The 25,315-nt window shown below is 53.2% G+C and overlaps 2 protein-coding genes across 2 annotated transcripts; one reads left to right on the top strand and one right to left on the bottom strand.

Annotated features, from left to right (window-relative positions):
* Nucleotides 1–2,461: 2,461 nt before the first annotated feature.
* Nucleotides 2,462–8,639, top strand: IL17B (interleukin 17B). The gene is made up of 7 exons (XM_061188984.1): nucleotides 2,462–2,467; nucleotides 2,578–2,664; nucleotides 2,809–2,933; nucleotides 4,522–4,721; nucleotides 5,817–5,932; nucleotides 6,819–7,108; nucleotides 8,359–8,639. Exons 1-7 carry the CDS (start codon nucleotides 2,462–2,464, stop codon nucleotides 8,588–8,590), a joined length of 1,056 nt encoding a protein of 351 aa, XP_061044967.1. The 3' UTR covers nucleotides 8,591–8,639.
* A 4,336-nt stretch (nucleotides 8,640–12,975) lies between these two features.
* Nucleotides 12,976–25,242, bottom strand: PCYOX1L (prenylcysteine oxidase 1 like). Its single transcript, XM_061188327.1, has 6 exons — nucleotides 25,093–25,242; nucleotides 20,694–20,900; nucleotides 18,690–18,864; nucleotides 16,749–16,960; nucleotides 14,397–14,537; nucleotides 12,976–13,926 (listed from the first exon to the last, which is right to left on the bottom strand). Exons 1-6 carry the CDS (start codon nucleotides 25,175–25,177, stop codon nucleotides 13,268–13,270), a joined length of 1,479 nt encoding a protein of 492 aa, XP_061044310.1. The 5' UTR covers nucleotides 25,178–25,242; the 3' UTR covers nucleotides 12,976–13,267.
* Nucleotides 25,243–25,315: the final 73 nt, after the last annotated feature.

Here is a 25,315-nt window from a genome sequence, read left to right as displayed (position 1 = left end):
CTCGCATTTCCTTGACTGCTCCCCTGGGGGAGGAGGTATTGGCGCCTGGCCTGGGCAGAGGGTCATGTGGATGTGGCGGACCCTCTGCACATCCCAGTGGCCGCCCATTCACCCAGGCCTTGCCCTTTTTGAGAACTGGGAGCTTTCTGGCTGGGTCTGTTCCCACCAACAGCGTTCCCATCCAGGGAGCTTAAAATAGTGCCTCTTGGCTGGGGCTCTGGAGTGAGCAGTGAGGGAGGCATTTGTGCAAATATGGGCCTGGGAGAAGGACTCCTACCCCAAGAGGGTGGGGGTGGGGTAGGGTGGGCAGTGCGGCAGGAGAGCCAAGACCTCCAGTGGAGGATGCGCCCTCCTGGCCACAGCCCCCCTCCATCTTGCAGTAGAGGCGCCTGCTAGTCTCCTCCTGCCTCCCCAACCTTACTGGGTCCACTTGGGCAAATCTCTACACCGAATCCCGCAGGTCTTCCTGGCCCAGCCGAGGCTCCAGGGTGGGCCCACTGGGAACAGGGACCTCTACATTCTTCTGCTGGTTCTATCCTTGTCCCCACCTCCTACCTAGGAACACTCCAGAAGCATCCTTTTGAAGGCCCAACTCAAAAGTTATTTTTAATAATCACAGTGACAATTGCAGCTGCCACTAATTGAGGGCTTACTTTTGTCAAGCGCTCTGCTAAGTGCTTTAACATGCATTGTCTTTGGTCCCCACGACCATCCACTGAGAGCCAAGTTACCATTATCTCCACTGTGCAGAAGAAACTAAGGCTCAGAGAAGTCAAGTAACTTTCCCAAGGTCACACAGCTCTGAATTGGCAGAGGCAGGATTAATACTCAGGTCTGTCAACCTCTGGAGTCTGAACTCTTACCTCCTGAGCTGCACCTCCTCCTCCGGGTCCCCGCTGCTCTGGGCTCCCATGCTCCATCCCAGCATTATCACCCTGTATCACATACATACGGTTGTTTTGATTCAATGCATCAAGTATTTAGTGAATGCCTACTATGTGCCAGGAACATTGCTGGGTGCCATGCCCACACCCTGGGAGCTCTCAGATCCCCTTGGAGGACTCTAGTTTGGGCTTGGGCTCAGTGACCTCCCTGACATGCAGGATCTGGTTTGAAGATGTCAGGGTGAGGTTGAGGCAAGCACAGATCCTCCTTGATGATCAGCTGCCTCCTTCCTGGACATTCCTGCCTCCTTCCTGGCTATGATGCTCCTCTCCTTCCCGCCCAGCAGGGAACAGCATGTGCAGGAATCAGACAAACTTGCTTTGAATGCTCTGTGACTTTGGGCTCTCTGAGCCTCAGTTTCCCCATCCGTAGATTCGGGATAAAATTAGGACCTCACCACAGGGTGGTTGGAAGGATTTAATAAAACAATGCACATGAAGGACTTAGCACAGTGCCTGGTGGTCAGTAAGTAGAATTATACAGCAGCTATTATTGCTAATTGTTTCTTTCTGAAAATTACGGTGTCCAGGTGCCAGATGCTTAGGGCCTAGCATGTGGTAGGTGCTCCAAGTGAAGGGAATCACTCACACAGCAGACAGAAGCCCCCTCATTCTTGGCTGGTCGTGCTGTTCCTGATCTGATATGGAAGGTGTCCCGGACACTGGTCTTCATCAACAGTAGGGTCGCTTGGGCAGCTGGGGGCAGGCAAAGGACTTTTACTTACCTGGTTCCCTCGTTTTCAGCCCAGGGTCCATTCTAGGGAAAATGGGTGGCTGGCACGGAAGTTCTGCCAGGGTTTGCCTGCCTGCTCCTTGGGGATGTCTGGCTTTCTGGTGGCGCCACCTGGTGGTGAGTACAGAACTGCTCCTAGCTGGGCGGCAGCTAACGGACCTGGTGGCTCTGAGCACGACCATTCCCTGACACTCACTCTCCAGCCCATCCACCCCTTCCCTCATTCCCCTGTGTTGACCACCTTCTGCAAGAAAAGACCTAAGGACCCCAACTCTGCTGTGGGGCAGAGACCCCTGAAGCCCAAGTTCCCATGCATCCCTCAAGCCTGTCTCTGACCTGAGGAGTAGGGTCTCTAAGTGGTTGGCCAGGGTTCACCCTCAGGATATCCTTCAGGGCTGATGACCTCTCAGTGGTTTCTATAAACCAAGGCTGGAAGAATGGGTCTCCTTCCTGGCCTGAGATGGCCCAGGAATGGGAAACCCAATGATGGTCCCTGGGCCCATCCTTGACTCCCCACTGTACCTGCTTGGGTACACACAGATCCCCCTCCACATTGAGGGGGCTCTGGGACTCCCAGAGGGACTGGCCTGGCTCCTAGGTTCCCTCTTAAGCAGCCAAGAGGCCTAGCCCAGCCCAGAGCTGTATGTATAAAGTTTGGAGAAAACTAGTAAGAATTAGAAGACTGAATTGTGCTCAAACCAGCCTTACCCCGCCTTGCACCAACATGCTGTGTGAGCTTGGGTAAGGCCCGTCCCTCCCTGGGCCTTGGTCTCCTTGTGGTAGAATGGCGGTGGGGCAGGGAATGAGCTAGGGGATGGGTGAGGACCCCTATAGCTCCCAGACTGGGACCTTGTTAAGGTGCAAATTCCTGGGCCCGCCCCATCAGAACTCTGGGGCCAGGACCCTGGAATCTACGTGAAGTTGGAAGCTGAGGCGGCCAAGTCCTGTCTTTGGGAGACGGAAGCCAGCAGTGTGTGTCGCCAGCAGGTAAGGAGAGTGTGGTGGTTTCAGGGGTCCTGAGAAGCAGAGGAACCCCCTAGCAGCCCAATCCCCATCTTTTAATTTCTCCACCTTTCTGTGGATGCAGGGATGTGTCCCCCCAGCTGCATGTCTGTTGGACCCCACCGGCAGCAGCAGCAGAGGGACAGCAAGGAGGCTGCACAGGTTACAGCCACGTTGCCCCCATCCTTCGCCTTCTCGTGCTGGCTGTTTCACTTGTTCAAAGGACAGTGGTGGTGTGGCTGGGACAGCCTGGGGTGGGACTGGGGGCCCTTGTTGCTTGAGGAAGTATTTTCAGAGTCCCCCTCCCTCTGGAGTTTCCAGTGGTAGAATAGAGCCCTGTCTAGTATTTGACCAAATATGGTGGTATCTCTCATGAGCTCGAGCCTCCGCCAGCTTCTCAGTTATGCTGTGGAAACCTGCCCCGGACAGATTAATCTTGTGACATTCAGGAGCGCCTTGCACCCTGCGTTCTTCCCCTCGGTGATTCCTGTAAATGGCCAAGAGTGGCCCTGAGTAGGACGGTGCAGTCCTGGATGCCTGTTCACGGTGTCCCTCCCCTGTCCTCTTCACACCCCCTTCCACCCCCTCCTTCATCTCCCTGGGGGGACTTACTCGCTCACATTCAGCTGGGCTGCTCACTCAAGGGGAGAGATCCAGACCAGCAGGGCTAGTCCGTGCAGCCCCTGATTCCAGGATGTGTAGACCCTGGGGTCACCTGAGCTCATGAAATTGTGGCCAGAGCCTGTGAAGCCCAGAAGTCTCTCAGCCATGAGGGTGGGCCCGAGGGGGTAGAAAAGAGAGTTGTCTGAGCAATGAGAACCGTGCTTGCTCTGATGCTAATAGAACAGCTAACATTCCCAATAACAATTATACAACTATTTTATAATGATAACATTCATAATAAACAGCTGTGTTTATTGAGCACATACTACGTGGCACTGTGCCAGTTGTTTAACATGGGTTATTTCCCTTACTCCTTGTGGCAGCCCCGAGAGGTGGCTACTATGACATCCCCATCCTAGAGATGGAGGCACTGAGACTCAGAAAGATTTCAGGGAGAAATGGGCCAGGCCATTGTCGATTCCTGGGTACGACTCCCATTTTACAGAGAAGGAAACTGAGGCTGAGAGAGAATGGAAGTCACAAGCAGCCACACAGGGGCAGGCCCTTGGAGTGGAGACCTTCTCTACACGAGGGGGAGCGTTGCATCCAGAAGGCCAGGACAACCGGCCATGAAGTCCTCACGAACCCGTGACTTGGCCTGTGTGAGAGCACACAGATTCAGAAACATGTTCATAGCAGGCCAGAATTGTGCAGAAAATATGCCAAGAAAAACAGAGTGGGGTGGTGGATAAAGCCCCACATGGGGACCAGATATGAACCCCAGCTCTGTTATCTCTCACTCACTGTATAATCCTAGACAAGTCCCTTCTTCACTCCGGCCTCAGTTTCCCCTCCTGTGAACTATCAGTGTACTGGGGGCCACTGAGCTCACCTGAGGCTGGCTGAGGCCGGAGTGCCTGAGGCTGTTTCCCTGGGAGATGGGGCCTGTGTCCCACTCCTGGCTAGCTCTCTCTGAGAACATTTGATCTCCTGACCAACGGACAGCCTGTCCCTCCTCCACCCTTGCCCCCTTGCCATCCCCCAAACTAACGAAGCCGATTGTCTCAGGCGGCCCTGTGGGTGCTGGCTGGGCCGCCGGCCGCAGGCCACAGGCGGAGGTGCCACCCGCCAGAGCCCCATCAGACACACAGGGCATTGTCCCTCAGTCAACAGCCCCTGGGCACCTCGGCCCAGCTCCTGGCCTGCCCCCACACCCCTCACCGCCTGCCACTGCGCCAGGCCCAGCCAGCTGGGGGCCCAAGGCTCCCAGGCGATGACGAGCCCACCCACCCACTCCCCCGGCAGCCCCCTGACGAGCTATAATTGCTTCGCACCGTCCTGTTGCTGCCATTCTCCTGGCGGAGGCATCTGGGGTTCCAGGCGGGTGGCAGCTGCAGGCCGATCGCCTGGCTCGCAGGATGGACTGGCCACACAACCTGGTACGTGATGATTCCCCTTTCCACCCCCATCCCTTTTTAGGGCCTGAGTGTTTCGTTACTTCTTCTCTATTGATTCATAGCAGCCTCTGTTTGGCTTGGAATCTGCAGAGGTGAGTTCTCCCTCTGTCCTCTCCCCCAGGACAAGAAGGAAACAGAGACAGGTCTCAGAGGCTGCAGCCATGGCCAGTAGCTCGGCTCCTGAGCTGGGCTCAGCCCTGTGACACTGAAGCCCTTTCAGGCCAAAGGCATCTGGGGAGATCTTGGCCATCTCCGTTATCGGGGTTTTTCCAAAGAATCTCTGGGTCCTGAGATCCAGGCTGTGTGACCCTGGGCAAGTCCTTCTGTTTCTCTGTTTCCCATCTATAAAGGGAGAGCTAGAGTTTAAGAACACCATGTGAGAAGCTCCGATGAGAAAGCCTATTGTTAGGGAGATATTTTTCTGCAGCAGAGTCTAGGACCAAAATGGAAGAATTCAGCCACTTGAATCTGTCATGGATTCTGTGCCAAGAAATTGTTCTGCCGAGAGGGGCTCTGCCGGAGCTTGTTTCTGAGGTCAAGACCGGCTGGGTAGATCGGCATGGGCCGTGTGGGTGGTAGGGTGAGGGATACAGGGCAGGTGGGAGCCTGGCTAGATTCAACGAGGAGATGAAATTCCCCCTCGAGGGTCCTCCCTTCTGACCAGCCCTGGCCCCCACCCAAGTCCTGGCTCTTCTCTCCCGGCTTCCTGAGGAGTCTGTGTCCTGCTGGGCTCCCAGGTCCTCTCCCGTGTGAGTGAGAGGCTTTCCTGATGCTCCCAGATGTGAATGGCGTCGGGTGAGGGTGGACAAGGGGTCAGGCACGCAGAGGGTCGGGGTGTGGACGAGGGGAGCAAAGCTGTCATGGAGGCCAACAGGGATCCTGGGCCATGACCTGCCCACCTCCCCAGCTGCATCTCCCAGCCGCTCCTCCCAGCCACTCTCAGCCTCGCTGTTTCCTTTCAGCAAAGCTCTTAACCAACTGAAACTTCGTTTCACACTTTCCTTCCCCCACCCCCGTACAATTTTTAGGCTCCCTCTGTCCATATCTGCCTCTGTCTTATCCTTCAAACCTCACCAGTCACGCCCCCTCCAGAGCAAGTCTTTGCAAGACCACCCCACTGCCGCAAGGCTAAGCGGGTGGCCCTGCTCTTCTCTAACCACATGCTGTGTGGTCCCATCCACACACTGCTGCTAGTGAGGCTTAGGTGCACGTTATCTTGTTCGCCGTCTGTTTTCCTTGCCAGACTGTAAGCGACAGATGGGCAGGGATGGTGACAGGCATTCATTCGCTCAGCAAATGTTTACTGAATACCTAAGTGCCCAGTACCGTGCAGACACAGGGGACAAGGCAGTGTGTGGAAACAGATACGATGCTGGCCCTCATGGAGCCTGTGCTAGGTGTGGGCCCAACATATAAAAGAGTCACATGTATGCACCGTAAGACTGCAGTCACGCAAGAGGCATCAGGTGTTGAGAGCCCAAGAAGGTCCACAGAGGCCTCCCTAAGGAAGTGGCACTGGAGCCAAGACCGGAGGGGTGAGAGGCAGGACTCTGCAGGGAACAGCCGGTGCAAGGTCCTTGTGCAGAAAGGAGCACGGGGACAGGAAGGTTTGCGAGAAGGCCCGAGGCTGAAGCACGGGTGTGAGAGGCAGCCAGGAGTGATTTGAGGAAGGAGAACTCAGCAGAGGTCTGGCCTGGGCAGGTGATGTTAATAGGTTTGCATTTCAAACACCCATCCTTGGCCAGGGTGTGGAGAATTGATTGGAAGGAGGCAGGGGAGGATGTGGGGTACCAGGTAGGAGGCTGGTTGAGCTGTCCAAGAAAGGGAGGCTGGTGGTACAGATAGTGAAGTGGATGGCTGGGGAGATGTTTAAGAGGTGCAACAGGACTTAGCGATGAGCGTGGTGCATACATGCATCTGTACACATGTGGTGGGCTGGTGGGACCAGGCCAGGGCATGACAGGTGAGGGTGGCCCCGCTAGAGGCCTTGCCTCTTCCTTCCCCCTTCCTTGGGCCCCAAGTCTTAGCCCAGAGGGAGACCTGGCTCTCCCACCTTTGACCTGTGGCCTTCCTCCCCAGCTATTCCTTCTCACCATCTCCATCTTCCTGGGGCTGGGCCAGCCCAGGAACCCCAAAGGCAAGAGGAAGGGGCAAGGGCGGCCTGGGACCCTGGCCCCTGGGCCTCACCAGGTGCCGCTGGACCTGGTGTCCCGGGCAAAGCCATATGCCCGCATGGAGGAATATGAGAGGAACCTGGGGGAGATGGTGGCCCAGCTGAGGAACAGCTCCGAGCCGGCCAGGAGGAAGTGTGAGGTCAACCTGCAGCTGTGGCTGTCCAACAAGAGGAGCCTGTCGCCCTGGGGCTACAGGTAGGCCAGGCTGGGCAGCAGTGGGTAAGCTGTGTGTTGCGGGCTGGAGGGGATGCCTTGCCCACTCTCCCTGTCGTTGTAAGAGCTAAGACCTTGGATTTGGAGGCCTGGGTTTGCATCCTGGCTCTGCCTTTTACTGGCTATGTGGCTTTGGGCAAGTTGCTTAGCCTCTCTGAGCCTCAGATTCCTCAACTATTAGTGGAGGTGATAATAATATCTACGTCATAGGCTTCTTATTAAATGAGATATCCATGCAGGGCACTGCCGTTGTGTTCTCCAAGTCTCCAGTGAAGGGCCTGCAAGGCCTTCCCCAAATGTCACGTCCTCCAGCTCCGAGTGCCTTGTACACACCTCTAGTTACAGCACTTCCAGGCAGTACTGAGTTGGCTGTGTGCACATCTGTCTCTCACGCTAGACTGGGACCATTCCCAGTACCTGCATCAGAATCATCTAAGGATTCTCATGCCCCATTCAATCAAAATCTCCAGCGATGAGGCCCAGCAAGTGGCATTATCTACATCTCCACATGGTTAGGATACACAGCTGAGCTTGGGAGTCAAGACCTGCTTCCCCTAGGGGACAGGAGTGGTGTCTTAACTTGGTTGTAGCTCCCCTTCCCAGCACACCACCTGGGCACACAGAAGGGGCCATGTGTATATGTGGAGAATAAATAATGAAGAAAAGGACTGACCCTGAAGGGTCCTCACTCATGAACCCAGGCCAAAGATTTTTAGCCACACAACTTATGTCCTGAGACTCTAGAAGAGCATGTTCAATAGAGCTTTCTGTGACAGTGTAAAGTCCAATATGGTAGCCACTAGCCTCATGTGACTACTGAGCACTTGGAATGTGGCTAGTGTGACTGGGGAGCTAATTTTGATTATTTTAAGCTCAAACAGCCACATGTTGCTAGTGGCTCCCATACCTGGAATGTGGCAACTGGAAGGGTCCATAAAGATCCTCTGAAGTGGGCTTCTACTTTACTGTGCCCATGACTTTCTTGGGGATCTTCTGAGTATGCAGGTTCTGATTCAGGAGGTCTGGGGTAGGGAGAGATTCTGCATTTCTAACAGGCTCCCAGGGGATGTGCTGCAGGTCCACAAGCCCACTGCCTTTGCTCCAGCATGGCACGGTCTTGCTGTGCAATCAAAACCTGGGTTAGGAAAGGCAGGGGCATCGGGGCTGGGCACCAATTTGTCTTTCCCACAACCTTCCTTCTGCCCTGTGCTCTCTCTCCTGCCTTCCCGCAGCATCAACCATGACCCTAGCCGCATTCCTGCAGACCTGCCGGAGGCGCGGTGCCTATGTCTGGGCTGCGTGAACCCCTTCACCATGCAGGAGGACCGCAGCATGGTGAGCGTGCCCGTGTTCAGCCAGGTGCCTGTGCGTCGTCGCCTCTGCCCGCTGCCGCCACGCACCGGGCCCTGCCGCCAGCGCGCAGTCATGGAGACCATCGCCGTGGGCTGCACCTGCATCTTCTGAGACAGCCCTCCCTGCACCCCCGTGCCGAGCAAGGCAATGAAAAGTAAAGGCTGTCTTTTGGAAAGCAAGACTTTGGGTTTGCTCCTTGTGGCTCTGAAGCCCAAACCGGGTGGGAGGTAGATTTCAATCAATGTGAAGGAGGATTTTTCCATCACCCAGTGTTCTCCAGCGCTGAGATGGGTTATTACAAAGATATTGCATTCATGTCTACCATTTAGGACAGTTACTTTCTTTAATTTGGGTTTATAAGCCTATATTTCAGCCACGTTATTGGAGCTTGGTTGGTATAAACCTATCTAGGAATGAACAAGAGTTGATTCTCCCCAGTTAAGTCAAGGGCCATCGCAAAGAGTCCCTTTAGAAGCAGTGAGCTCCCTGTCTCTGGAAGGGTCCAGCTAAGGCTGAGCCTCTCAAGAGTATTGCGGAGCAGTTTCCTCCTTTGGGCAGAGTCGATGATGTACATAGTCTCTTTCAACTCAGATTCTCTGCATGTCACACTTAGATCCAGAGAAGAGCCTCCAGGTTGCCAAAGAGCAGGGGTTTTTAACCGGGGCCAGTGAGCACCTAAATTTTCATGTGGGTACGTCTTTCTGGGCTGGAGACTCCTGGCTTTGAACAAACACTCAAGAGTTGAGAACATTAATGCAGATCATTCTTTCATCCAGCCTTATCCACAAGGGGATCCGGTTAGATGGTTTGCTGTATCAGTGGTTCTCAAACTATAGCTAGCACTGGAATCCCCCGAAGGGCTTGTTTAAATACAGATTGCTGGGCCCCACGCACAGCGGTTCTGAGTCAGTAGGTTTGAGGCGGGGGCTGAGACTTCGCCTTTCTAACGCAGTGGTTCCCAGGTGATGCTGACGCTGCTGGTATGGGGACCACGCTTTGAGAACTACTGGCTTATACCAAGACCCTTTGCTGATCAAAAAGGCAGCATGGACTGACTTGCCCTAAAGCCCCTGCTGGCTCCTGACCCCTGGATGCTAATTCCAACCCCCTCTCCCATTAGCCCCTTGCAATTCAATCCTCCCCTGCCCTCCTAGCTCCTGCAGCAAATCCTAAGTCAGCTGTTCTAGGGGCTAAAAATACCTTCCCTCTCTGAAGACAGCTGAGGGGCTCAGGCTATTTTCTGAGGGTAAGAATAGCTGGCACTTTACAGTTAATTTCAATAAGAGGGCCAACAGCCAGCATAGGAATACTTTGCTTGGCTGCTCTAACTTCAGTGCCTAAAGCAGCTTTAGTTCTGAATGTTTTCAGGGTCTAATTCATGAAAGGGCAGTGGTTAGGTATGTGCCTGTCTGGGCTGGCAAGTAACTTACCTTTTTTGGTATTGTTCTAGAGTGGATACTGGTTAAAATTACCCCAGGAAGCTTCGGCCTGGTTCCAGACACATGGAAAATAGACTTCATGTGCCAGCGCGTGCGGATGCCTTCAGCAGCCGCTTCTCCTCCCTGGGGGGTTGCTCTTCTCTGAAGCCCCTGCAGCCTGCTCTCCAGGCCTTAAGACTTCAGCTGCACACAAGGGACCCATGGCCTCCAAGGCCTTTTTGTGGGGTAAGGGCCTGGGAGCCCCCCGGGTGCCCAGGGCATAGGGATCGGGTGGGGAAGCTCCTCATCTGGGTGGTTCTGGCTGTCCTCCTCCTACCAGAGCATCCGACACACAGAGATGCTCAACAAATGCCAGTTAGCTTTATACGGATGTTGCCTTTTCCTCTTTCTGGGCTTGGGTTTTCTCATCTGTGAAACGAGCAGGTGGGACTTAGGGATCTCCAGTGTCTTTTCTGGTTTTACTATTCTGTGACTTAGGAGCTTGGCCTAGTGAGCTTGGGCTGGCAGCTGGCCCTTCCCAGTTCCGTGGTTTAAAGGCAGCAGCAGGGAGTTCAGGACCTTTGGAGAGGCAGGTCTACACTACCCCAGAACCTCATTTGCTCTAAGTGGGTTTCATGTTTTCCACTGTCTGGTGAGAACCTCCCACTCCATGAGAACAGAGGCCTCATTTAACTCCTTCAGCGTTGCATGTCCAACACCGAGCAAGTGCCCGGTGCAAAATAGGGGTGCAGGGCTTGGTGAATGAATGAATGCATGCATGCACAGAAGCCTCTAGAGGGAGCCCACGCTCTGCCCTTAGCTTCCCCTGTGGCTCCTTCAAAGGTGGGTCAGGAGCAAGGCATTCCTCTCCCTCACTATTCCTCACCCACCTCAAACTCTACCCTCCACAGGCCTCCTCCCCACAAAGTGCTGAAAGTTTGCTTGGGTCACCTGCTGTAGGTGTGGAGTCTAGGGGTGAAGTGTTAAAAGTCTACTGTGTTGCACCCGGGACTACTGAGGTGGTGTGGTCTCTTTTCCTGTTTTGTTTGGCAGATTATAGGGCTCTCTCTGTCTTTGCAAATGCTCTGTCTTCTCCCAGAGAGCTGTGGGCCCTTGGGGGCTTCTTTCCTGGTCTGAGAAGGCTAGGGTGGCCCTGGGGCCAAGGCTTCCGGCTGGCTCCCATGCTCCCTTCTGCTGCCTTCAGGAATCTCTGGCCTTTCCTTGTAGGCAGAGAGGCGGTGGGATCCAGCTCTCAGGTTTGGGCTCGCGGAAGCAGGCAGCGTAGGCATTTTGGCCTGCTTTTGGTCTGAGCTGTTCAGGCCTGCCTACCCAGATAAAGGAAGTTTCTGAAGGACCAGCCAGCTCCACTGCAGTCAGGCTGAGGATCAAGTGTATCTGCCCTGGTTTGCCTCTTCTGCACACACATCCTTAGGGATGCGAGGGACGGGTGGTTATTAGGGACAAGTCTGGTACTGGCCTTGGTCCTCTGGCCCCATCGGTTACACCATGACAGCCCATAGCACCCTTATTTCAAACACAGGCCATGACATACTGATTTCATTGGACCTGAGAGGAAGGGGAGGGCACAGCCCCCTCCTGAATCTGGTTGGCAGTGTACCTCTCTCCAACACCCTTTCCACCCCTCTGATCTTAGAGTTTGGAGACCACCTCTACCCCAGGGGTGGGACTTGACTGTTCTAAGCCAATCAGTTTAATCTTATCGGCTGTGTCCCAGGTACTGGTGCAGTAGCTGAATCCTAAGCCAATCAGCATGTGGCATTCACTTGGCCACAGGAATTGGTTCAGTAGGGGCCCAATTTGGCCCAGAGCCCAGACTTTGCTTCAGGGGTCGTGGGAGAAGACCCTCTGGCCCTGGGAGCTATTGGCAGCCATCTCTGACCATGAGAGAAGTGAAGGCCACGCTGGCATTCCACAGTGCTCGATGCCTGCCCTGTGCCTGGAGCTTCATGATAACCAATAAGACCCTTTTATCGCTTAAGCTAGTTTGAATTTGGTTTTCTACTACTGCAATCAAAAGCATTCTTACTGATGTGTCAGCCTCTTATTTCCTATGACCAATGAGTGCACGCTACTTGCACTTCAAAGGCACCATCTCTTTTAGTACCATCACTTCCGCATAGTAAAAACAACTTCAGAGGCAGTTTGGGCCTCTGCCTCCTTGAAGGGTATTTTGCCCCATACTGAATTCAATTAATTTTTAAGGAGACATCCAAGATTTAAGCTCCGTTCTGTGAACTCATCCAGACACTTTGGGCAAATTCTTTCCTCACTTTGGACTTTTTATCTCCATCTCTACCAAAAGAGGGAAGTTAGCTGGATGCCCGCTGGAGCTGTTCCTGTTGGGAATTTACAATGTCAATGTCATTTGGCAGTGTTGTGTCATCCTGGGGATCTGGGCCCTCCCCTGAGCCAGATTTAGCAGGTCTGGATGCGACTTAGGCATCCAACCTCTGAAGAACTCCATCTCAGCACCTTCTTTTCTCCCCATCCTCTTCTGGGATGAATGCTTGGGGGTGAGGCAGGACTGCCCTCCACCAGCTGGGAATTTGTTTTCTTATAAGACAGATCCACGGTATTACTCCTCAACTCTTGCTTAAGAGACAGAATGGTCACTTCTTCCAGGTGCCAAGGAAAAGCTTTCCTCTTCCTTTGGCCTGGTATGTTTCCCTTTTTTCCACTGGTTACCAGGAAGCTCGGAGCTATACTGCCAGCTCTGCTGGGGTAACCGTTTCTTCCTTGTATCCTACCACAGTCATCTCCTCCAATATGCAGTGTTGTCTAGAGGCTTGGATGGTGTCTATTAAGTTCTTAACTAGGTCCCTTGCATGTAGCAAGCCTACAGTAAATAGGAGCTTTAATCCTGTCTTATGTTTTCTCATCTTCCCTCTATTTGTAACCATCTGGTTACATATGTTTCATTGTAGGTGTTGCCTCAGGTACATGTTGGGAGTAGGCAGGGGAAAACAATAAGGAAATTTGATTCAGAGTTCTCTGCCTTATATTCCCTCCCATGGTTATCACTGTCTCCTAGTTAGAAAACCAAGTCAGAAGCAGCTTAAGATGGATTTTTATTTCTTCTTAAAAAAAATAAATAAATGAATACATTGGCTTGAATGTCCTTCCCCCTCTCTTACTCTCCCCTCTTCAAAAGAAGCAACACTGTGAAAATCCTTAAGATGGAGAGGCAGAGAGTTGGTCACCAGGACCCACACTGGAGAGAAAAGACGCTCCACACACGAGGGGTCAGAGAAGGGCTCTGTGGGTGAGTGTGGCTTGTAAAACCTTGGCCACTGCGGGGGGGAATCCGTCTTGAGCGGGGGCTGGACGTTTCCAGCTCTCCCCGGAGCCCTCACAGTTCAGTCTTTACCTTGTGCATCAAATCCTTTTGGTCAATCTTGTCTAGGTCCTGGTACCAGCGGTTGAAAGCCAGCAGGGCCACGTTCTTGGCAGCCACTGCCGTCACCTCCACGGAGCTGGCCGCCCACTCCAGGGCGTTGAGGTGGAAGAGCTGGTCGTGCAGCACGAACCGCGGGAGGGGGCTGTGGGGGCCGTGGACGGGGTGGGCCTGCCACTCGGCTGTCTGCACTGAGTAGTAGGAGCGAAAGAGGGTCTTCAGCTGGGAGCGAAGGAGGGGCTGGGGGGACTGGACTCGCCAGACGGCGGCCTCCTGAGGCTGCTTCCGCCGGAAGCTGGCCGAGACGTTGACGGGACACATGTTGTCCAGGGCGCAGAAGAAGCTGGGGAAGTCTGTGGTGAGGATGCTGGCAAAGGGGAAAAGCTTAGGGTCGGGGAAGCCGAAGTAGGAAGAGTTGAGGTAGCCATGGACCAAGGAGATGACGGTGGGCTGGAAGGAGCCCTGGATGACATCGATGGGCGGGTCGAAGCCTTCAAAGGTGATGGTACTGCTGTTGTCCAGGTGCAGGGGGGTGGCGATGACCACTATGTCGTAGTAGTCAGAGCCTGTGCCCACCTCATTCTCATACTTGACATGGTACAAGGGTTTCCCCTCTAGAAGGAGAGGGAAGAGAGCACAAAAGCCCGCTTCTTTCTCAGCTTCTCCCCACTTACCTGCCATCTGGGGCCCTGCACTGAGGGGACGAGACCCTCACTGGGTGCAGCTGGGCTTTCCAGCTGCTGGGTCCCAGTCTTTCCGTGCTGGTGTGGCTGCAGGGCGAGCCCTGGACTGGAGTCAGGAAACCCGAGCTCTTTCTCTGACTCTGCCTCTGACTAGCTGGGGGAACGTGGGCAAGGCTGTGGCTCAAAGTCCTTGGTGGTCAAATGAATGGGACTAGATTAATGCAAGTCTCTGCTTTCTGGCTCTGACATTTGAATCGGGGCAACAGTGCCCTCTGGTGTCACTCGGCAGTGCTGGGAACCACTCCCCAGCAGGTCATAAACCAGGGCTTTAGGGACAGAGGAGGTGGAAGTGTTCACTGTTTAGGAATGGAGTGGACATGGCCCCTGCTCTGTCTACTCACCTGTTTGCTGCAGGGTCACAGTGGTGACCGTGGCGTGGATCACGTTGGCCTTGGTGAGCTTCAGCAGACCGGAACAAACCAGCTTGTTGCCTCCCTCCACAGACCACAGGCTGCCTTGGGCCCCGGCTAGCGACATGGCTCCTGGGCAAAGGGGGAGGGAGGGCGGCCAGTGGGTTCTCAGAACCACTGGGCAGTGGGCTGGAGAGTCCAGCACCGTCCTACCGGGGCCTCTCTCCCAGGCCAAGACTCCTCCCAACCCTGGGCACGGAGAGATGACACACACAAATAACTGCAACAAAATTCACAATGTTGTGAAGTAAAAACGTTAGGCTCAGTGCAAGAGCCACTATAAAAGACCACAGATTGTATGATTCTGTTTACACAGACTGCCCAGAATGGGCAAATCCATAGCAACACAGAGTAGATTCGTGGTTGCCTAGGGCTGGAAGGCTGGGGGATGTTGGGGAACTGATGGCTATAGGTACGGGGTTTCTTTGGGGGCAGTGAAAATGTTCTAAAATTGATTGTGGTGATGGAGGCACAACTCTGCGAATATACTGAAAGCCACTGAATCCTACACTTTAAATGGGTGAACTGTGTGGTATGTGAATTATATCTTGAAGGATACATACAAGATACTGGCGGAGTGAGCAGGGTAGTCTCGCTGAGGTGAAACTAGGCAGGACCTGAAGGGTGGGAAGGAGCTAGCAGTGCCAAGAGCCAGAGGAATAGTATCCTGGGCATATGGGAGGTGTTTGTTAATTATAGACCTTTTCATTCATTTATTCAGCAAAAATGGGTTGAGTGCCTATGACGGTCGGCACTATTGTAAGGATACATCAGTAAACGAAGGAGACAGAGGTTCCCATTGGAAAGCCTGCCTTCTAGTGGGAGGAGATCAAATAAGTCGATCAAGTAGTCTGCTAGAAGATGATACCTGCAGGGCAGGAGGGGTAGGGGCAGCTTCAATGAAAAGGCAACATCTTCACAAAGACATGGGAGAGCGAGAGTTTACCATGATTGTGTCTCAAAGAAGAATGCTCCACGCAGAGGGATGGCCACACAAAACCTCAAGGTGTGAGTGTGCCTGGGACGTTGGAGACATGGCAAGGAGGCCAGAGTGGCTGGTTTGGGGTGAGGGAGCGGTGAGGTGGTGAGGCCTGGACCATGTAGGGCCCTGCAGGCCACTAGAAGGACTTTGGGTTTTCCTTGAAGGAAAGTAGGAGTCATTACAGTTTTACATGCAGGCCTGTCAGGATCTGTCTTTTGTTTTAAAAGGATCATCTGGCTGATGCATTGAGCTTGGGGGGCCAGGGGGTGGGAGGGGTGTGGGGGACATGGTAGGAGAGAGTTGCAGTAATCCTGCTGAGGGATGTTGGTGGCTTAGACCAAGGATGAGGCGGTGGTAGGAAGCAGTCAGATTCTGGGTATACGTGGAAGGTAAAGCAGATGGGATTTCCTGACATATGACATAAAGGATATGAGAGAAAGAAATGATTCAAGGTTTTGGCTGGAGCAACAGAAAGGAGTAATTACCAGCCAAGCTGGGCAGACGCTGGGAGGGGCAGGCTCGAGGGGAAAGATCAGAGGCTCAGGTTTGGACGTGCTGAGTCTGAGACGCCCATTAGCCCTTCCAGTGCAGACACAAGGGTGGCAGCTGACACATGAGCCTGCATTTTTGGAGAGAGGTCTGGGCTGGAGGTCATATTTGGGAGTCAGGTGGGTGGAATTTAAAGCCTTGAAACTGGCTGAGCTCACCAAGGGAGGCTAAGTAGTTGAGAGCAGAAGAGGACACAGGACCGAGCCTGGGCCTTCCATGTTAGGAGGGGGAGAGAAGGACACAGCCAAGCGGCCAGTGAGTGCCCGTGTAGCTCCTCAGCCTTGAATGCCCCTCTCTGCCCCTCCACCACCCCAGCAAAATCCTACAGCATCTTTCAAGGCCCAGAATGGTCATCATGCCTTGGGGAAGACATGCCCTGACGACTCTCGGGCAGATTTGTGGCCTGTGCTGGAGGATGGTGGGTGGTACATGTGCCCACCTGCCCCAGTAATAAGCTGGGAAGATGCGGTGCTCTAACAGATAAACACCCAGGGGCCCAGAGGCCTCAACGGGACAGCTCCTGAAACTGATCCAAACAGGAGTGGTAGAAACACACAGGACCTGAGAGCTGAGCCTCCCTTTCACCGTCTGTGAAGTGGGATGAATACCGTCTCCTGACAGCTTGGAGGATAGATGCCAGAATCAGAGGGGGCAGTGTTGGTTAGGCAACTGTACTGAGCCAGGTAAATGTGAGGGTATTACAAGGAGGGCCAGGGAAGGGCAGGTGGGCAGGCTGAGGGCTGGAGGCTCACCGGCAAAGGCGGGCATCGCTGCTGACTGGCCGTAGCTGGCCCGCAGGACAGCGGAGACGACATCATCGATAAAGCGCTGTGTCACGCCCACCTGGAGCAGGGACTCGGCCACGGAGCGCTGGGTCATGTTGACAAAGGCAGATTCCCCCAGCGAGTACAGCAGTTCCTCCACACCCGAGAAGGCATAACCGTGAGCCTGGTACTTATAGATCCTGGGAGACAAGTGGAGCCAGAGCCCTTGTGCAGGAAGGCCTTTCAGCTGACCACCTGCTGCTGGGTCACTGCACCTGGGGGCGCCCAGCAGGGACCCGCCCCCTCCTCTCCATGCAGTGGGTGGGAGAGGAGGCTGGTTATGGTACCTTTGGCCTATTCGCTGGTTGTGGTTGGCCTGTCTCACTTAGAGGGACAGCCCAGAGGGAACGGCAAATACTCTGGAATCCCACCAGACCTGGCTTCACATCGTGGCTCTGCTGAATGACAAACATGTCACCTCTCAAGCCACTCCCTGCCTGAGGTCACAGTCCTCTTCTCACTCAGCTGGGATTGCCAAGCAGTGGGCTATGCCCGCCCCCATGGACACATCCCCTCTCCAGCAGCTTCGGCTCTGCCCTGGCTTCTAGGACCGCATCGGACCCGATGGCAACTGCCTTATGTCAAAGTTGTCTGGCTCAGTCCAGCAGGCCTCCCACTCACCCCCTCAATAATGGCTTGTTCTCCCACAACTCCCCCAATCTCAGGGGCTGGCATTTGCCTGGAACCATCTGCTGATGGACTTTCGGACGGCTGGCCTTTGAAAAGTTGCCTCTGCTTGGGCTGCTCTGTAAACGAGTTGAGTTTGGTTATGGACATGACACCCAGATGGGGGTGTCCACAAAGCAATTAGAAACTGATTAGTTAGTGGGTCTGGAACTTAAGGGGAAACTGGGGGCCGACAGGTAGAGGCTGTCTCCCACAAAAGGGAGAACTCGGCCCTGGGGGTTTAGATGAAATTGACAAGGGAGAAAAATATAAGAAAGAGGAAAGAGGAGTGAAGACATGACTTTGGGGACACCCAGAGAACATAAGGAAGAAGTGCCATGAAAAGCATAGTCACAGGAGTGGGAAGAGCAGAGAAGTGCCAGAAACCAGGAAGGAGGTCTAGAGGCCACAACTGAGTGTCTGATGCTGCAGCCTCTGCATCTGGGCCAGGAAACAGGGAGAACCTTCAAGAAGGGCTGTGGGGGAGAGCTGGGTACCAGCCTGGTGAGTGAGTGGATTACGAGAGGTGGACAGGGCGACAACAGACCACTTGTCCTCGTTATTTGGAGTTGATGGGGAGGGGTCCAGGACCCAAGGAGGAGACAGGTGGTAAAGAAAGCTGTTTGTTCATGGTGGGACTGGGGGACAGAAGAGTTTGTAAATGGTGGCCCACAGGCTGCTTGTGGCTGACAGATATGTTTCATTTGCCTTATAAGATGAATCGGTTGTGTGCACTGAAAAACTGGGAGATTTCACATATAACTGGATTTCCAGCTTCTTCTGAAACACTGGAAGATGGCATTCCCCCATGGCCACCAGTGGCTCGAGCAGAGAGCGGCCGCCCCTTCAGAGGGGGGCCTGGCTCTTCAGGGCCCCTCACTCCCTAGCCTTCCCTTCCACCCAACTGCTTCACTTATTCATACCCCAGGTGGGCCCTTGAAGGTGGCTGAGTTTGCAACCCATGCTTTTATTTACCAGTTTAGCTGAGGGAAAGAGGATGCCAGTGTGACAACGCGAGAGACCAACTACCGCCGCGCTAAGCAAGCACCTTGCCGACCCCGGGCGTGCTCGGAGCCTGGGCGGAATTCTCACACCCAGCAAGTACCTTTTCCTTTTGGACAGTGTACAGTCACGTTGGTTCCTTCGGCACCTCTCTTCCTCTCTCCTTCTAGAATGCCCTCCCCACGCGCCACCCAGCCCTACCTCATGAACTTCTCCATGACCTCTTCCACCCACATCTGCAGTCTCAGGAAGCTGATGCCGTAGTGCCACCAGAGGCGGAAGAGGTTCAGCAGGTACCAGTCAGTCTCCTCCAGCACAAAGTCCTCCCCGTTGAAGATGGCGCTCCTCCCTCCCACTTCGCGCCGGTGCCGCAGCCCTGAGGAGACAAGGAGGAGGCCCTCAGGTCCCCTTCGGAGGACCCCCCGCCCCGGGGGAACCTAGCAATGCCTGAAGCTTAAATTCAGGGGCCGTCCTGAAGGATGCACATGGATCGGCTCCATTAAAGGGAATATGAACACTATGGTTTGTGCATCTGTGCTGCTTGTTTAAGAACAGTATACAATACACTGGGGAGATGTCTGGCCTGGCTAGTCAACAAAGAAATGAAAATTAAACTAATGTACCATTTTACATTTTTTTCCAACAGGGATCCACTCAGCCACAAGTGAGGGAAATTCAGACGTCATCCTGGACCGTCCAGGGGCTGACAGCCAACAGGGCCTGCTCTGAGATGGCAGCCCTGGGCACCAAGGCCACATGGAAGGAATCACAGCTCCTGGCAACTGCCTGCACTCTACAACTTACAGAGCACTGGGTCTTCGTATCTCACTTCATCTTCTCACAGCCTCGGGAGAGGCAGAACAGGTGTTAGCACCCCCAGGTAAAGATGTGGAAAGTGAGGCTGAGCGATTATAGGACCTGCCTTAAGTCAAGGGTTTTTATTTCTTTCCCTCCTATTCCTGTCCCAAAGCCACGAAGTTCCCCTACCCAGAGGCAACCAGTAAGTATATTCCTTCAGCATCCTTCTAGAGATATTTTGTGCAAACACTTATAAATGTGTACATATCTCTGAGTTATCCCTCCTCTCACCCCCACATACTATATACACTGGTCTGCACCTTATTGACATATGTATCTTGGAGACTGTTCTATACCTGGGCCTACAGGACTTCCTCACTCTGGCTGCTGTACAGTCGGCTGTGTACTTAAACAATACTTTGTTTAATCTCAGATCCCAGTGGGTGGGCAGGTGGGATATTTTCAACTTTTTGCTATTACAATGCTGTAATGAACAACCTTGTGTGCCTGCCACTCTGAACATCTGCGGGTACACCTACAGGATCACTTCTGAGAAATGGAATTTCTGCATCCAACCGTACATGTATTTGTTTTTTTTTTAACTTAACTAATTAATTAGTTAATTTTTGGCTGAGTTGGGTCTTTGTTGCGGCGCGTGGGCTTTTCTCTAGTTGCAGCGAGTGGAGGCTACTCTTCGTTGCAGTGTGCGCGCTTCTCATTGCGGTGGCTTCTCTTGTGGCGGAGCATGGGCTCTAGGCATGCAGGCTTCAGTAGTTGTGGCTCGTGGGCTCTAGAGCGCAGGCTCAGTAGTTGTGGTGCACGGGCTTAGCTGCTCCGCGGCATGTGGGATCTTCCCGGACCAGGGATCGAACCCGTGTCCCCTGCATTGGCAGGTGGACTCTCAACCACTGCGCCACCAGGGAAGCCCCGTATTTGTGGTTTTGATAGATGCTGCTGGGGTTGAATCTCAGTTCTCTCACTTATTAGCTGCAGGGACTTAGCCGAGGTGTATATGCTTTCTGAGCCTCAGTTTCCTTGGGAGGAGATACAACACCCATCTTGCAGGCTGGTAGGGAGGATTGGAGGTAATGCCTATGTATCATCTAGAAGGATGCCAGGTACTTGGCAAGCATACACCATGTGGAAGCCATTATGATTATGATTATTGAGAAGCAGCAAATTGAAAGGGAAAGAAACTGGCCTGGGGGGGAGGTCAAACCTGAGTTCTAATCCCGGCTCTGCAACTAACTCACTGTGTAACCTCAGGCAAGTTCCTTCCCCTCTCTGGTCTCAGCTGCTCCATCTGTAAAATGAGGAGATTGGGCTATATGACCTTCCGGACTTGACCATCAGGGTAATGTGGGAAGGGCCCAATGGCTGCCGCCAGCCCCAGGACGGCGCACTCACCCAGCTGCTTGACGAAGCCCTGCATGTGGAGGCTCAGGGAGTGGAAGGAGGCGGCGCCACTCTCGTAGTGCTGCTTGTTGACCGAGATGGTGGCCAGGCGGCCGCCCACGGTCCCCTTCTCAAACACGTCAATCTGCACCCGGGGGCCGAAGTGCTGTTGGAGGAAATGGGCCACGGCAGAGCCCCCGATTCCGGCTCCAACCACGGCTGTCAGCAGGCCCGGGAGGCAGGCGTGGGGAGAGACAGAGCATGGGCGTGAGACTGCGGGTCACGCCTTCTCAGCCTCCTGGGCCGGTGGTTCCCAGGTATTTGCATCTCATAGGCTTTTAACATCTCAAAAAGGAAATCTGCAGACTCGTTCTTAGTAAAGCTATTAATAAACAGTAAAGGTCAACCTGAACACTGCCACCTACTATAACCCTTATTTTATAAAGAAAAAGACAAGTTAGCAGCAAAGGAACAGGAAAGAATCTCAAAATTCAGGATGCTTATTTTAAAAGTATAAGTTTAGTTTTATACAGACTCTTTACATTGTCCCTAGTTTTATTTCACTGCGAATTGGTGAAAACCTGGTCACCAACAGGCACATTAGGTTAGATTTGTATTTGGAATCCACTCCTTAATCCAGGGGTTGGCAAACTACAGCCCTAGGGCCAAATCTAGGCAGATGCCTGTTTTTGCAAGCTGAAGTTTTATTGGAATGCAGCCTCGCCCTTTCTTTAGCTTATTGGCTATGGCTCTTTAATGCCAGGCAGAGTTGAGTATAGTTGGAACAGAGACTGTAAGCACAGCCTAAAATATTTACTCTCTGGTCCTTTACTGAAGAAGTCAGCCAACCCTTGGTCTATTGCAACCTCCCAACTGACACGTAAGTCATTTCCACATCTGTGTTTGCCGAGCCTGGAATTCACCCTGTGACGGGTCGCTCATCACCGTATAGGACATCTATTCTGGTTTGAACTCTTGTTATGAAGTTTCAGCTCGTTGACGTCTTTTTGGATCTTACCCACTGTGTTTACTACGCCTCCTGCCTTCCTGTTAGTTGCAAACTTGGTTCATATACCATCAATAGTCTCATCCAAGTCAATGAGAAAAGCGTTTCATTGGACAGGGCTCTGAGGTGCTGCTAGGAACCGCTGACCAAACAGATAGTAATCATTACATAGCACTGAGAGGACAGTAAAGCAGCTATGAAACTACAGAAATGGATGGCCATGCTACCCACAATTTTTGCCCACCACATATCTAAGACACAGCGTTCCTCTCATCTGACAGTCTTATAACCTACTCAAAAAGAGAATGAGATAAAGCTGGTGTGATTTGTCCTTACTAGACCCATGTTGGGCCCTAAGACCACAGGCTCCTGTCAAGAAGGCAAAAATACAAGGTTCTTTATGATCTGGGCTCCATTTACTTATTCCATTCCCTGCCTCACCCTTGCAACACTCCACCTTCTTGTCTTGACTTCTTTTGCTGTGGAGCATGGGACTTTGCTCTCTCATGCCTGTGCCTTTGCCCTCACTGCTTCCTTTGTCAGAAATGCTCTGTCACCCTTTGCCTCATTGACCTCTGTGGCCCTTATATGTAGTTTTTAGCTGGCTTGCCTGACCCGCCTAAGACAAGTGTCCCTCCTGCATAGTCCCACAGCACTCTCCTTACCCTGGCCTAGTCCATGGCACACTATACTCAAATGATCTGTTAAGGTCTGAGGGCAGGTCCCTATGTCCCCAGATCCTGGCAGGCAGTAGAGCTCACTATTTGTTGCATCTTGAAAGAACAAACTACTTCCTTCATCTCAGTGTTTACAAAGCCACTTCCAAGAATGCCCTTAACCTTTTAAACCAATGTGCTCCCTACCACTTCCATTTTCGACCAAGCCCCAAATTACCCTTTTTTTTTTTTCCCCAGAGAAACTGCTATCACAAGGCCTGGAAGCTGCCCAAGGACTACAGGGAAGCAGAAGACCTCACCTCATTGAGAGTCAGCTCATTCAACACCCACAAACTGACACCCACTCTCTGGTCTATGGTAAGATGTGCTGGACATAGGATGAATCAAACAGGGAGAGCTCCGGTCCCCCTGAGCATAGGCGGGGAGAGGGCGGCCAGACTCATGCACTGTTAGCAATGACAACGTGTGACCAAGTGCAACAGCAGGATTCCAGAGAATCCTGAAGAAGCAATGAATTCTGCCTGAGGGTGTGGGCCCCAGGCTTCACAGGGAAGCAACGTTGATCACGACCCTGGAGGACAATAGGCTTTGCCAGTGAGCAGAAACACATTCTCTGCAGAGAGAACAGCATGAGCAGGTCACATGCGGAACTATGGGGGAGTTTAAAGGGTCCAATGTGGGCTTCCCTGGTGGCGCAGTGGTTAAGAATACGCCTGCCAATGCAGGGGACACGGGTTCGAGCCCTGGTCCAGGAAGATCCCACCTGCCGCGGAGCAACTAAGCCTGTGCGCCACAACTATTAAGCCTGTGCTCTAGAGCCCGCGCGCCTAGAGCCTGTGCTCTGCAACAAGAGAAGCCACAGCAATGAGAAGCCCACGCACAGCAACGAAGAGTAGCCCCCGCTCGCTGCAACTAGAGAAAGCCCGCGCACAGCAATGAAGACCCAACACAGCCAAAAATAAATAAAATAAATAAATCAAAAGAAAAAGTGCCATACCGAGGTGTTCAGATTTGATTCAGAACCCTCAGCAATTCAGATTTGATTTGTTCAGAGCCCTCAGCAGCCTGAGGGTTAAGCCATCTTAACAGGAAGCTCCTCGTTCCCATTGTGGGTAGAGTGCAAACCACCAAGGACAGACAGAGGCTGTTGTCAGAGGGCTGAGGAAAATCAGGAAAGCTACAGGGCAGCATGGCATTGCCAGGTATCTTGCCTTGATGATGCCTGGGGTGAGGTGGGTAGGGCTGGCTGGAATGAGGAAGGTAGCAAGTTCTGCGTTGCCAGAAATGGTAGAGCTGTGAGGAGGCCCTGCCCCTTCTTCACTGGTCAGTGGGAAATGTCCTGCTCTGCTGCCCTTTCCCAAGAGATGGGGGAGGCCCTGCATCTCAAGACATTGCCTGCCTAATTCTTCCCCATCCTTCAAACCCTGGCTCCAAATCCACCTCCTCCATTAGGCCTTCTCTGGCCACTCCAGCTCTCAGGATTCTCTTTCCTCTGAAAACCCTAAATGTTCAGTCCCAAACTGATTTCTGGCACGCTTCAGCCTGTCTTAACCCTTTATGGCCTGAGCTGTGGTTTGGTAATCCAAACCTTAGCACTGCACTGGCCCTGTTAAGTCTGTGGTGCTCCCATGGGGCATCCCTCCCTGCCACCTAGAGTGCACAGAGGGCAGCCTAGTGGATTAGGGACTCCTTCTCCTTCACACCAGAAGCCCAGCATCTCTGCCTATGGGAATTTTATATACGAGGGACTTGAAAACCTTTGATTCATGTAGAGTTAAAATGACAAATGTTAAGAGGAAAAAAGTGTAAACAAATATGGAATTCTAGTCAATTATATACATGATGAAGTATTTACCAAAATGTCCTGATGTCTGCAATTTATTTTGAAATGCATTAAAATGTAAGACGGATTAATGCACATGTGATAGGTATGTGATAAAGCAAATATAGTAGCAGTTTCTTAACGGCAGAATCTAGGTGCTGGGTATACAGGTGATCACTGTACAATTCATTCAACTTTGGTCTATGTTTGAAAATTTCAAAAGAAAGCAAATAAGTAAGAAGACTGCTGTTAAAAATCCCCCACTTCGTCATTCAGGAAATCTATCCCCAGAGAACTTCCATGGGTTCTGTCTCCCCTAGAACTGCCTCCTACCCTCCATGAGGTTTTGGCTTAGATGTTACTTCTAGGAAGCCCTCCCAGAGCCCACAAAGACTGGGGTGAAGTGCCCCTCCTCTGTATTCACAGTGCTTTCTCAGCCTTAGCACTAACTTCCTTGTATTGTGCAGTCTCTTCTCCACACAGGAGCTGTGGAGCACTGTGCCTGCTACACAGACGACCCTCAATAAACCTGTGTGAATGACGTCAACCAGAGAGGCCAGAATCTCTGTCCTGGGGGCACCTGGCAGAGAGCCAGGTCCACGGCAGATGCTCAGTGTCCCTGGACCTTCCGGTAAGATCGGTGACCAGTCCTGCCCCAAGCCTCTTTTCCGCCCCAGGTAGCCCTGGACACAAGCCCACGCCTCCCTCCCCATCAGCACCTTGCCTACTGCGGTCCCCTTCCTCGCCCAGTCGCAGTGCCTCGGCTCTTCTCCACCCAGCTCCTCTCCCGAGGACCCCTCCCTCGCCCAGCTGCCTTCCCCTTCCCCCATCCAGAGGCTCCCGGCTCACAACCCTTCTCCCTCGCAGCCCTCCCCAGATCAGCACCCCACCCGGTCCTTCCCGCACCGATTTTGCTGGGCCGGGCATCGCCTGTAGCGGCGGCGGCGAGGAGGGCAGCCAGCGCGGCGAAGAACCGGGCAGCGCGGGCCATGGCGGGCAGCGACTGGGGCAGCACGCCGGCGCTCGGGCAGTCGCGGGTTGGCGCTGGGCTCCCCGCCCCGCCCCGGCGCCCCACTGGCTGTTCCGCCTTCCAGCCTCGCTGGTCGCAGCCTCTCATTGGACAAGCAGC

This window comes from Eubalaena glacialis, chromosome 4, assembly GCF_028564815.1.
Source record: "Eubalaena glacialis isolate mEubGla1 chromosome 4, mEubGla1.1.hap2.+ XY, whole genome shotgun sequence".
NCBI classification, from domain to species: domain Eukaryota; kingdom Metazoa; phylum Chordata; class Mammalia; order Artiodactyla; family Balaenidae; genus Eubalaena; species Eubalaena glacialis.
This window is presented reverse-complemented; position numbering and strand designations above follow the sequence as displayed.

Coding starts and splice junctions, on each gene's coding strand:
- IL17B (XM_061188984.1), top strand. Junction 2,934..4,521: donor TGTGGCTGGGACAGCCTGGG/GTGGGACTGGGG, acceptor CCACTGCGCCAG/GCCCAGCCAGCTGGGGGCCC. Junction 7,109..8,358: donor CTGTCGCCCTGGGGCTACAG/GTAGGCCAGGCT, acceptor GCCTTCCCGCAG/CATCAACCATGACCCTAGCC.
- PCYOX1L (XM_061188327.1), bottom strand. CDS start 25,177: ATGGCCCGCGCTGCCCGGTTCTTCGCCGCGCTGGCTGCCCTCCTCGCC. Junction 18,865..20,693: donor GGGCTTCGTCAAGCAGCTGG/GTGAGTGCGCCG, acceptor TTGTCTCCTCAG/GGCTGCGGCACCGGCGCGAA. Junction 13,927..14,396: donor TGTGACCCTGCAGCAAACAG/GTGAGTAGACAG, acceptor CTCTCCTTCTAG/AGGGGAAACCCTTGTACCAT.